Genomic DNA, 12,713 nt, shown 5'->3' on the forward strand with positions numbered 1-12,713 from the left:
TGCCACCCCATTTAAAATGTAACCCATAGCAAATTAAAAATTTAAAAATGACAAACACCACACTCACGGCAGAAGTTTAGAGGACACCATGAACCTAACCAACAGCATCTTATTGGTTGTATAATCTCAAAAGTATGGGAAATTCTTACCCTACCTTTAAAAATAACAGAATTATCACTCAAATATGCACTTCATTACATTACAGGAAATATGTTTATTGTTCATGTAGCAAACTGGAGCTGCAGGGAACCGGTTTGGGGTTTCATCTTTCCTTGGGTTATTTTGGATAAAACTCCTGCAGGTTTGGCTTTGGAAAAAATGGGTTCTCTTGATATCAGGCCTTTAAAGGATACCAGAACAAGCTGGTCTCCTTTCTTTCTTCCTTCCTTCCTTTCTTCCTTCCTTTCTTCCTTCCTTCTTTCCTTCCTTCCTTTCTATCTTCCTCTCTTTCTTTCCTTCTTTTCTTCTTTCTTTCTTTCTTTCTTTCCTTCCTACACTCCTTATTTTGTTTTCCCCCACCCCTGTCCACCCTCTGACAGGATGGTTTATTTCTTTGCTTTCCCCTCCTTCTGCCTGGAGTATGAGAAGATCACACACACACACACACACACACACACGTTTACTATAACAACATAGCAGAACCCCGTAGGCAAACTCACAAAGGTTTAGGGGTTCCCTATGACTGGGCCCCTCTGCTGGCTTTCGCCCTCTGCTTGCCCACTCTAAGCCTTCAGCGGTTTATCAGTGGGGGGCAGCGCTGGCCTTCCTCCCCCAGCACCCGCTCTGGTTTTTGTCCTTGTGTTTCGACCCAGTTAAGTTGTGCTGTTCTGACACAAAGTCACAAATGGAGGGGACAACGGTCTTCCTTGTGACCTCTCTTCTGTTGGTGAGGTTGACTTTTCTGTTTGTTCAGCTAAGTGTCAGTCCGTGATTGTGTACCCAAGGGAAAGCGTGTGCCGAAACCGGAAGCCCGGGAACCAGTCTTGAGTTCCGGTCTAGGAAGGCTCAGAGGTCCACAAGGCAGGTTAGCTGCAGGGCGGTACCCAGGACACCGGCTTCTTCACCTACCCTAAGCCTTGCTCTCCCGGAGGTGGGCACCCAGAGGCCGGAGCAATTGATGAGGTACAGTAAATCACTGTTCACACTTGAAATCCAGAAAGAAGAGCTGCTTCAGAAGTCATCTTCCCCTTGCGCTTTGAATCTTACGCACCACCATAAAGCAGCATGAGCCCTCTTTGAAGACACTGGAGAAAGTAAGGTAGTATTTTTTTTGACCGTTGGCCCTTAATAACTACAATATTTGAGAACTTGCTGAATCCAAACTCCTTTAATGGAATGCAACATCCAAAGAATATTCACATCCGGATAGCACCGTGATAAAAATATGTGTTGTGTGTGCATGAGCGTGAGGGTAAGTGGCTGGCTGTTCTCACTCTTTTTCTAGCTAACATACACTTCCTCTGTGTGATGACTGGTTTTACGTCAACTTGACACAGTTGGAGTCATTTTGGGAGGTGGGAGTCTCAATTGAGAAAGTCCCTCCAAAAGTCTGTAGGGTATTTTCTTAATTAGTGATTGATGAGGGAGGGCTCAGCGCACTGACAGTAGTTCCACCGCAAGAAAGTAGGCTCAGAAGGCGCAAGCCAGTAAGAAGGACCTCTCTGTGGCCTCTGCATCAGTTTCGGTCTCCAGGTTCCTGTCCTCTTTGAGCTCCTGCCCTGACTTCTCTCGGTGACAGACTGTAAAGTTGAAACTGTACTGTATGTTAAAATAAGCCCCCTCCTGCCCGCCTTGCTTTTGACCACAATGTTTCATCGCAGCGGTAGAAACTCTATGACACTCTGTGAAGTGTCTCAGAGCCATGTGAACTCATTCGGTCCTCACACAGTCTTATGAAGTAGAGATTACTGTTGTCGACTTTCTTCCCCAGACCGGAAAATGAAGAAAGACACTGAGAACTCAGGCTGCTGATGGGATTTCTGTTGAGGAGACGTGCGGCTTGATCCCTGGGCCGCTGGGTGCTCCCTGGAGTCCATTTAGAAGGCACCAGAGAGGCGAGGCTATCTGGAGGAGCCATTCAGTTCACTGATGCCACTGAGACTCTTCTAGAGTCGCCTCCTTGTTCAGCTTTCCATTTGCAGCAAAGCAGAGGGCAGTAGGAACTTCTGCCTCCAGGGTACAAATGACAGGCCAGGGGGAAGGAATGCAGCATTCCCAGACATGTCTCCAGAAGACTTCGAACATCGAGTTTCTTCTTCCCCGACCCCACTACACCTATCCTACAAACGGTTTTTCGGTTTTTCTCTGAGCTTGTGTGTAACCAAGAGCAACAAAACCACGCCCCCTTCCCGCCTCCCCTCCCCCCCCCCGCCCTAAACAGCAGGGCTTATGTAGGGCGCCTGGACCATGCCACCAGAAGAACTGGCATGGAACTGGCAAGATAAAGCAAGTTCAAACCCGGGAAATCTAAGGAATTGAGACTGGCAGGAGTGGAGCTGGCTCCTTCCCTGTTTCCCTGCCTCAGGGACCGTGCCCAGATTGAACCCCAACCAGGTGGCCAAGGGCAGTCAGCCATGCACCCAGCACCTGGACCACCTCTCCATGCTAATGAGACATCTCAGTAGCCATAACCTTCAGCCAATGACCTTCCCTCCCTGGATGTTCTCACGCTCTGCCACAAAAACTGTATAAGCCTTGGTTCACCCAGAATAAAGCGTTTGCGTCTCCCAATAAAGAAACACGAACAAGCTAAGGTCCTCTCAGAGAGCTGCTTCCTTAAAGATCGTCGGAGAAGACCCACCCCCCATCCCCACCCGCAACCCTCAGACTCTGCCTCACCTGCTCCTGGCCTAGTGGGCAATGGCATCTGATGGGGAGCGGGGGTGGGGTGGGGAGGGAAGAGGTCAACTGTGCACCTGACCGGAACTAGAACCATTCAGTTCTGTCTTCTCCAAGCCTGTGTACGGGAGGTGCCCCGACACCCCAAGAAGAGAGGAGGAACCAGAACAACAGCGGTATACTTGAAATATAAAGAGAATGTAGAGCTGACATCATGTAGCTCAATAAACCGTCTTTAAGGCTGTAGTAATTGCCTAATACCAACTGTAGTCACCATTTAATGAGCAGTCACTGTTGTTGGAGCAGGCTGGGTTATGGCCTCTTGTAACCCATAAATAACCAGGGGTAGTATTAGCTTCATTCTACACCCAGCAGAGAGTTCTGCACTCCCCTTTTGCTGTCTTCCCCCACAGCTACACTTGCTATATCTCAGTCTTTGGGTTTTCTGTCCCTTCCTGCCAAAACTGTTTGTATATCCCGATTCATGCCACTTTACCTGGAAGACAGTTTAGAACCTGTTCAGGGTGTTACTGTACATCGATTGGAATCATTTTCAAATAACATCTGCCTCCAGACCAACATACTTAAGTTTCATAAGTACAAGGTCTATAAATGTCCTTTGCTGACTCCTGTATCATGAAGAGCTAGTGCAACACCAAGGATGGGGTAAGAAATCAATAATATAGAGTCCACATATTGGCAGACCTGAGAGCCAAACTCAATTCTGTCTAAGTCCAAAGACTTTTTATGCTGTGGCTTGCTGCCTCCAACACAGCCATATTAATTTAGGAAATGAAATCTTAAAAAGCCATAAAACTATGCAAAACATATGGAGCCTGGCAGGTAATAGCACAGGGCTGGATGACATTTCAAGGTCCTTAGCAGTTGGGACTTGGGACTTGTAGGAAGTCTCCTCTCTCTCTCTCTCTCTCTCTCTCTCTCTCTCTCTCTCTCTCTCTCTCTCTCTGTCTCTCTCTCTGTTCACTGAAGAATATTTGTGCCAAGTATTATGTCTCCTTAACAGTCTAGCACAGACTAACTTCTCAGTCCATGAGTTTCCTCCTGGCACACACATACTTGGAAAACATTCTATCGTAAAAATAAGAAGCTATGTGTCACTTTCAAAATGGAAGTCACTTACTTCATACTCCTCAGTACAATGGCTTTCTGTTGTTGAAGCAGCAGAGGCGGCTGGGTAGTACTTACTCTCCAAGGTGATCATTTAGCTCTAAGGTGGTGTAGCTGGGACAGGACAAGCCACTAAAATATTCAGCTACCTGGAAGTTCACAAGGACTTGCACATCAATAAAAGCATTGCCTTAATTAAAGCTGTGGGGGATTGTAAAAAGAACTCTCTCCTCCTTTATCTCATTGGGTTTTCCCACAAAGACTTTTTGGAATCAAAGTTCTAAAATCTGTTTCCACAGCAAAGCTGTTTCATGGTCCTTAAAAGAAACAGGAAGTGATGTTTACTCTTCAAGTTTTGCATAAATGTCCAGAATTTTCCCATGGAAATTAATCTGTTGTAGTTATTGTGATTTATTATAATATTATGGCAATATTTCCCAATTATAAGCTGTATTTGTTTTAAATTTTAACATTGGTAAAATAACATCTGTTGGTTCTTTGTAAAGACAGCTTCCTAAGCAAGGTGGTTTCCAGTTGGGATTTTATGGAAGTCCCCTCCTTATCAAAGACTTTCCTGCTTCTGCTGAAACTCTAGTTAGCTAGCCTCAGGTAGGAAATGAAAGTGTAAGGCCATGATCCCAACAGGCAGGTCAACCCTGTTCTCTGGTTCACATAATTGAAACAGACAATCATATTCTAGATATTCTCTCCATATCATAGTGACTTCTAAATATTTTTCAGAAGTCATTTCATCATGGCTTAGGGAAATTACTCAGTCTAATGATAACCAAATCTCCTTTCACTTTCTTTTCTGCCTCTGCTTTATATGTGGCCAAAATGCATTGCAACCCAAGTATATCTTTTTACTTTCTAATTACTAATATATTGATGAGTACGCAGATACATGCGTGAAAAGCACATCCCGAATTTAGTGGATTAAAGTATCAGTTTTGATGTGGCTCAAATTTCTGATTGATTCACAATGTATCAGAGGGACAATTTTAGTGTATATGTAGTCATTTGTGAGTTTTTAATCAGCTGTGGGTTGGTTCAGGGCTCTGGGTTTAGGCTGTGATTGGGGGCAACTGGGCAACTGAAGCAAGAGTCCCTGTCATCCACATGCTAACCCAGGTTTGTTTGCATCACCATTGTGAGTTTTAAGACCAAAGGAAGGAAGTCAGGGCGAAAAAATAAAATTATTCAAGCCGTGTTTGGCACTGATCCATATACCAAAACAAGTATCAAGACCACACCCAGAGTTAGCCTAAGTAAATCCATTCAAAGGAGACAAGGTGGAGGTGAGGATAATGAAATCAGATCCATCAGAATCATTAGTCAATAGTCATATTAAATTCATATTCTAGCACATCAATAACCTAAGTTAAAAAAAAACTCAACGACCAAGGAAACCTTTCTGATTTTAACCTGAAATTATCGATTGCTAATATTCATACACTAGGCCTAGAAGATTTTGATAAAGCTTCATAATGAATAGAGTAAAGAAGTAGCTAGCTCTTAGTATTCTGTAGGAATAATATATTATTCATAATATTACAAGTCAAAAATAATCAAGGAATGTTTAGCAGTGACAGTCAGGTTAAGTTGTTCTACAGAGCCAATGGTATGGACTAGTGATACTGCAGAGAGACAGGCCATAAAAGCAGATGTAAATTCTAGTTCCACCTTATATTTGTTTATTGTAGAAAGTGCCATTTCAAATGAGGAAACATTACTATGTGCATTTTTGCCTATTCCAAAATATATTTACCATCACCACTCTTTCTGATACAAGGCTTCTTGAGCCTCCGGCTTGGGTCAGGCATTACGGTGGACACCAAAGACAGTCAATCCTCTGTGTCTCTGATAAAGCACCATGATAAAGGCAAGTTATAGAAGGAAGGGTTTCTTTGGGCTTATGGTTCCAGAGATCAGAGTCCATCACAGTTGGGGACCACGGCGGCAAGCAGCAAACATGGCGGCAGGAGAGGGTGCCGTGAGCTCGCATCCTTGACCAAAAGCACAAAGCAAAGGGAGCAAATTATAAGTGGCGGGAAGGTTTTAGTAACAAATCCCACCCCCGCTGACTCATTTCTCCATCAGGGCTATTCCACCTAAGCCTCCTCAAACAGCACTGCCCTGGGACCAAGTGTTTAAATGCTTGAGACTCTGGGGACCTATCGCACCGCCACAGTATCAGACCTCTCTCGGAGCTTCTGTTTTAATGAGAAAATATACAAGATAAAGAAATTACCTGAAATGTAAGATGCGTTTAGACAATGAGAACCGCCATGCACACAACCAAAAAAAAAAGATGCTGTGGTAGAGAAAGAATGGCCCCTTTCTTCAAAATGGTGTCATCGGGAAGGCCTCCCTGAGAAGGTAGCATTTGGGGGGAAAAAGAACAGTGAGAAGACGCTCTGACCAGAACAAAGATTTCTTGGCAGTCACAGTACCAAGTACAGAGGCAGGAAAGCAGGAACAAGGTTGGTCTGTTCCAGGAGAAAAGCTAACCCTGGAGAACACTGTACAGGAAGCACCGGGAAAGCAGAGAATCAACAAAGCCGAAAGGGGTGAGCGAGATCTTTTAGGTCTCAGTAAGGAGGCCAGATTTAGAGTTCATTCCACGTGTATGCGGCAACCACCAGAAAGGCTCTTAGCAAAGGGAGTTAGTGTGCCGTGATGGGAATCGTTTATAAAAGATCCTGCTGGCTGGGGTGGAGCATGAGTTACCGTAAGGCAGAGTGAAGACAGAGAGAACAATCAGGAGGCCATTGTAGTGTCCAGTCCAGGCCCATGCAGGCCTGATGTAGGGTGAGAGCAGAGGAGACAGGATATATCCGGACTCACCAATTTGCTGGGCATGGGAGGAGAAAAAGAAGGCCCCAGGGCAGACCAAGACTCCTCTGCAGAGCTCTGTGCTAGGCTGGGGGGAGGGGTGAAATTGAGACATACGGGATCCCCATATAGGACCCCCAACTTCATGTGGAACCAACACTTTGTATGATTTGATAAGTAAGACTGATTTAAAAGTTGAGGATTTTAAAAAAAAATGAAGTAAGATTTAAATTTTATCGTTTTTAATGTAAGATATCCAGATGGGTAGAATCTAATGAGTGAATAATATCTGAAGAAAAACCTAGAAGAAAATGGACACATGTATGAACAGAAACGCTTTTTAGGAAACTCAGTTACAAAATAACGAAGAAAATAGATTTGGCTATTTGTTTGTGAAACTTTCATACATCAAGAATGTCCCAAGCAAGACCAGGCTGTAAAGGAAAGGCTTGGGAAATCCGGCCACAGCGTATCCAACGAAGAGTGGTATGCCTCCCCTGTAAAGACACATTTCAAGGAAGAAGAAGATGAGGGAAGAGCAAATTTTGACAAAAAACGTGGCTATGCAAGGTTAATGTAAGGAAGACTCCGATTTTACTAGTAACTAATTCTGTACACGTTTACAACAGGTATCAGCTGAGGATGGCATGAACCTGCATCCCAGCGCTCAGAAAAAGAACCGAAAAGCAGAGACGTGGAGACTGGTATAGGTTACCAAGTGAGCCCTGTCTCAAAATAAAATAAAATAAAATAAAATAAATAAAATAAAATAAAATAATAAAATATGAATTTTAAACTTTCAAACTGATAATGATTGGAAAAAAGTACACCTACTCGTGAAAGCGTATTGCCCTAGGGTTATAAAATTAAGAAATTATTCTTTGGATTGGAAAACGTTTAGAGTCTAGAGGCATGGCTAGGGACTTAGCACTTGTAGCTCTTGCAGAGAACCCAGGTTCAGTTCCCAGCACCCACATGGTGACTAGTTCCTATCTGTAACTCCAGTGCCAGGGGACACAACACCCTGTTTTCACCCCATCAGGCATGGAAAGCAGACAATGTCCACACCACAGGCAAAACACCCATGCTCACAAGATAAAAGTAAAATAAATTTTAATATAATTTAAATTATACAGTCCTTTTCATCCTGCTATCTCACTTTGAAGGTTGTAAGTTCACAGCCACGGTTTGGTGCAATTATATGAAAACATTCACTGTAGTGTTGTTTAGAAGTAAAACTTTCTCTCAATAAGGAACTGCTTAAATAAATAATGGTCTATGCATATGGCATATTACAGCGCCGCTAGTTAAAACACATTGTAAGAAAAAAAAATAACCCAACCCGACATATGGTAAATTGTTCACAGTATCTTTTATGAGATAAAGGTAAGGTATAAAACAGCAAATTATGCAGCCACCTTTAGATATGTTCACAGAGTAATTACATCAGCCATGACAGTCATCCCATTGCTTACAATAATTTTATTTCAGAGATAGATTTGTCAATATTTTTGTTGCAATTCTGTGTTGTCTAAATCACATTGTACATGTTATGTGGCTTTACATTATACGGAAAAACTATACCTCTCCTTGGAAGGCTAAGGAGAAAGTCAGAAACACAGGTTGCCCAGACACTGAAAACAAACAGGAGATCCCTTGGAGCACAGGTGACTGGGTGCAGACAGGATCTGAGCTGTAAACACTGCAGGTCCTGTTCCTTATCATCCAAAGGTCAGCCCACACTAGCAACCACACACCAGGATATCGTGGGCCAACGTGGCCAAACTAGTAGAAGTAATACCCGGACCCGGCCTTACTCAGGACTCTAACACTCAATGCCTGTTAAATCTCAAAGCCCTTCAGCTTTTTCATTGGCCACAGGCTAACTCAACTGTCTGACCCTTTCCGCGTGAGTTTAGAATCCTATGGAAGGCACCACATCCTATGGATAGACACATCAAACAAACACTGTGACTCTAGCGTCACTGTCAAACATTCCGTTCATTTAAGAATCCACCTCAGAGGACACAAGTCAACCCTGCCTCACCTTCTCTTGAAATAATAATAAAGCTACCCAAGACCCATTAAGTCAGGTGACCAGACCAGGCAGCTGAGTCCTGTTGTTGCAAGCTGCCTGAAAGGTTCTGGCGCACCCTAAGGGTGTGAAGAAGAAAAAAAAAAGTCTTGGGTGCAAAGGTGCTGGCAAGAAGCCAAGACCAAGGAAAAGAAAATTAAGAACTCTCAAGCTGAAAGACAAATTAACTTTTCAAAAACAAAACGCAGAGAATCCTAGCTGGAGCCGTTTATCTACAGCACAGATGGCTGGCAAAATCATGTAACCTGTCACTGACAAAGGTTCCCACCTTTGGTCAGTCCACTACGGTAGAACCCCGACAGGGAGCAGGGTACCTGCTGGCCGCAAGGACAGAGTAAACACTCCCAACATGCACCGAGGCACTGGGCGTGGCTCAGCTTGCTCACACCCCCTGCGATGTGCAGCCTAGAAATAATTAACTGCCCCCTGGGGCTGCGAAACTGTGCCTGCCTGCCGGGAGCAGCACTGTGGGGCCAGCCATGTGTCCTCCGCCCTGGCTGCTTTGGCTGGCTCGGAGCAGGTGAGTGCTCAGGTGAGTGAAAGGACGCTGGACACCCGCGGGCAGCTCCGCCTTCCCACTACTGCAAGGGACACTCGCCACCTCGGGCTCCACGCTGCTTGATCACAAGAGTCTCTTTTGCCCCGCGTGACCATAGCAGGTGAACTTGGAGGTGGAAGGCAGGGAAGAGCCCCACTCAGTCCACACACACGCCAGGTAGGGGTCCGGGGAGCTTTTGGAGTGGGTCCAGAGAAAGCGGAATCTACAGTCAGGAAGGGTAAACCAGTGCGTGCATCAGCGCAAACTCAGCCCCGGTGTGAGTTGGCCTTAAATCAGAATTTTCTCAGAATACTCTTTCCTGGACAAGGTAAGCCTGTGAGGAGGGTGGGAGAGAAGAGTAAAGGGGAGCGTTTGGAGCAGCAAGGCCACCCTGCCCTCCCCTTTCCCAAACAGCCACCTCACTGACTTGTCCTGAGCTTCTTTTTCTTGCATTTCAAGTTTGTAATACATGACTACATCAAAAAGGAAAGATCCTTTACATTGAGGGATCAGTTAAATATTCCTTTCTTCAAGGTAAATCGGTGTCACTGAAAAGGGATTGGGATATAATTGAAGACCTCAGCAAATAATGTGAGGATGACCCTAATCACCCAGACATCTGAGATCATCAAGATTCTGAATCTAGAGAGTCACAGGATCAAATCTTGTGTCTGCCACTTGCTAGTTTGTCACTTTGAATGCTACTTCCCCGTATCTAAACCTCAAGAGTCAGACATCTATAAGACAAACCTGATACTGTGTGTCACAGGGCGCTTTAGTGGGGATTAAACAGGTGGCAGGTGTTCCACAAGTGGCATTGTATGTCGGCACCCACAATTCTGCAGATCTGAGAAACGGGCGCTGGGGAGGACAAACTGACCTGAGCTGGACAGACAGCACCAGACCCTGGGGATGCTGGGAGAGAGCAGTGCTCGTGAGGCTGGGCTGGTGGCCGCTGGCAAGCAGCCCCAGCTCTCGGTAGCGGTGAGACTGCCACCTTCTCACTTCCACGTGTTTAGCAGACCTGGTGGCCGCTTAAACTTACACATCATCCACTTTTATTTCTCGTGTTTATGTCTGAGGAAATAAAAACATCTTTATTAGGAAAATTACTATCTATTTTATGCTGTAAAGCCCTGGCCTTTAAGTTTCTCATGAAAGACTGCCTTTGAAGGATTTTCATCAAATTGGACCATCTGGGCCAAGCCCTTCTGTTGTAACACACATTGAATGGTTTACAGTCAAATGATGGTGGCTTTTCTTTATATTCTAACAGTCTGGTACCTATGCTTTGTCAGCCTCTAACTCTTCAGCTTAAATGACAAGGAAGTGGCTTCCTTTTATATGGTGTCCTGTAAAGGACACTTTTTGGCTCTTGCTGTGAGTTTTCCCTGAATATTGCTAAATGGTTCACAATGTAAATCATCATTGTCTTAAGTGTTTGTTTTTTTTTCCCATTATAAAACTTGAATTTCCTTATGCACTTCTAATGAGATATTGACTGAAGAATTATGAGTAGATTTCTAAAGTCAAACCAACTGAAGTTTGTTGTGCTATTGTCTTCTAGGATCTAGCAGTGACTAGTGCAGTTTGGCTTGTAAAATAATCTGATTTACATAGACTAACTCAGAATAATAACTAAACATTTTTCATTTATTATACTGAATATAAACTGTTGAATACAATTTAAAATATTTGACTTTATATTTCCTAACAATATATGAATATATTGATAAATCTATAAGATTTTTAAGATAAATCTATTTGACTATATTTAATATTTTAATATTGAGATGAATCTCTTTAACCTCATAAAAACTCTTCCTGGTTAACTTATATGATATATATATATATATATATTTGTTATTCCTAAGTTATATAATCCTTTATTGCAATTAAAGAATGTGCTACTCAATCAGAGAGAAAAATGAGGGTATATAAGAAATAATGAACTTTTCTAATTATATTTAAAATAGTATGACATAATGCAAATAATATAACATTAAATGTTGTAGACTCAACTCCTACTTTAGTTACTAAAAGTAAGTATATTATAATTATAATTAAACTAGATGTTTAATGCTAAATGTCCATTTACTTGAATAAACTCCTTGATTATAATGTAGACAGAGGATTCTGGGGAGGCTTTAGAAACACAGAATTAGACTTCATGTGAAAATGTAATATTTTAAAAATATCCAAGTCATCCACCAGGTGAAGGGCACGTGGGTGAAGGGCACGTGGATGAAGGGCACGTGGCTTGTTTCCTTTCCCTGGCTGTCGTGAGCAGTGGCATGAACACGCTGAGCAGCTGTCTGGGATGGATGTGGAGTCCTTGGTGTAGGGCAGGGAGGACTGTAGCTGGGTCAGGTGGCAATCTTACTTTCCGCTTTCTGAGCGGTCCCCACGCTGGATCCCACAGTGGCGACTGAATCAGTTTGCACTCTCACCGACAGTGGATGTGTGGGACCCCTGTCTCCCACGTCTGTTGTTGGTTGTTTTCTGGATCCCAGCCGTTTTGACTGGAATAAGATAAAACCTCATCTCCCTAATTGCTAAGAACATTGAACACCTTTGAAGATGTATTTTAGCCATTTGCGTTTCTTCTTTTGAGAGCTCTCGTTGAGCACTTATTAGTCTTCCTCAATTTGACACAAATCTAGACATATCTGAGAAGAGGGAAAATCAGTTAACGAATCACCTTTATCAGATGGGCCTGTAGGTAAGAGCGTGGGGCATTTTTTTAATGATTGATGTGGGAAGACCCATCCCACTGTGGATGGCATATCCAAAGTATATATAATTATTTAATAAATATGCATCATTAATAATACATATATGTATACATATACAACTACATATATAACTATATGCATTTATATTCATACGTACATATGTACATACATACATCTACACATGTGCACATATGCATACATACATGTATATATACATACATGCATGTATACATACATACATATATACATACATGTATACATGCATATATATATATACATCAGGCTGAGCAAACCATAGAGAGCCAGCAAGCAGACACCCTTTCTTCTTGGCCTCTGCTTTAGTTCTTGTCTACAGGATCCTGCCTTGAGTTCCTACCTGACTTCCATTCATGGTGGATTAGAACCTGTAAGCAGAAATAAATCCTTTCCTATCTGCATGACTTTTAGTAATTGTGTTCATCATAGCAACAGAGAGGAAAGCAGGACAACTCTGTGTCCTGTGTTTAGCTGGCTCATTGGTTTTCTGGACTCCTTGGGTTTTTAA

The 12,713-nt window shown here is 43.2% G+C and overlaps 1 protein-coding gene across 2 annotated transcripts in view; it reads left to right on the forward strand.

Annotated features, from left to right (window-relative positions):
- Positions 1–9,327: 9,327 nt before the first annotated feature.
- The window catches only part of Rassf6 (Ras association domain family member 6), a 36,156-nt gene continuing 32,770 nt past the window's right edge, over positions 9,328–12,713 (forward strand). The window contains exon 1 of one of the 2 annotated variants that reach the window (XM_052199281.1): positions 9,328–9,416. In XM_052199281.1, coding sequence (XP_052055241.1) covers positions 9,376–9,416 — 41 coding nt within the window. In that variant the 5' untranslated portion in view covers positions 9,328–9,375. Of the gene's footprint in view, positions 9,429–12,713 lie in introns of both variants that reach the window. The other variant, XM_052199282.1, reaches the window with a different exon arrangement.

Source organism: Apodemus sylvaticus, chromosome 11 (assembly GCF_947179515.1).
Source record: "Apodemus sylvaticus chromosome 11, mApoSyl1.1, whole genome shotgun sequence".
Taxonomy (NCBI): Eukaryota; Metazoa; Chordata; class Mammalia; order Rodentia; family Muridae; genus Apodemus; species Apodemus sylvaticus.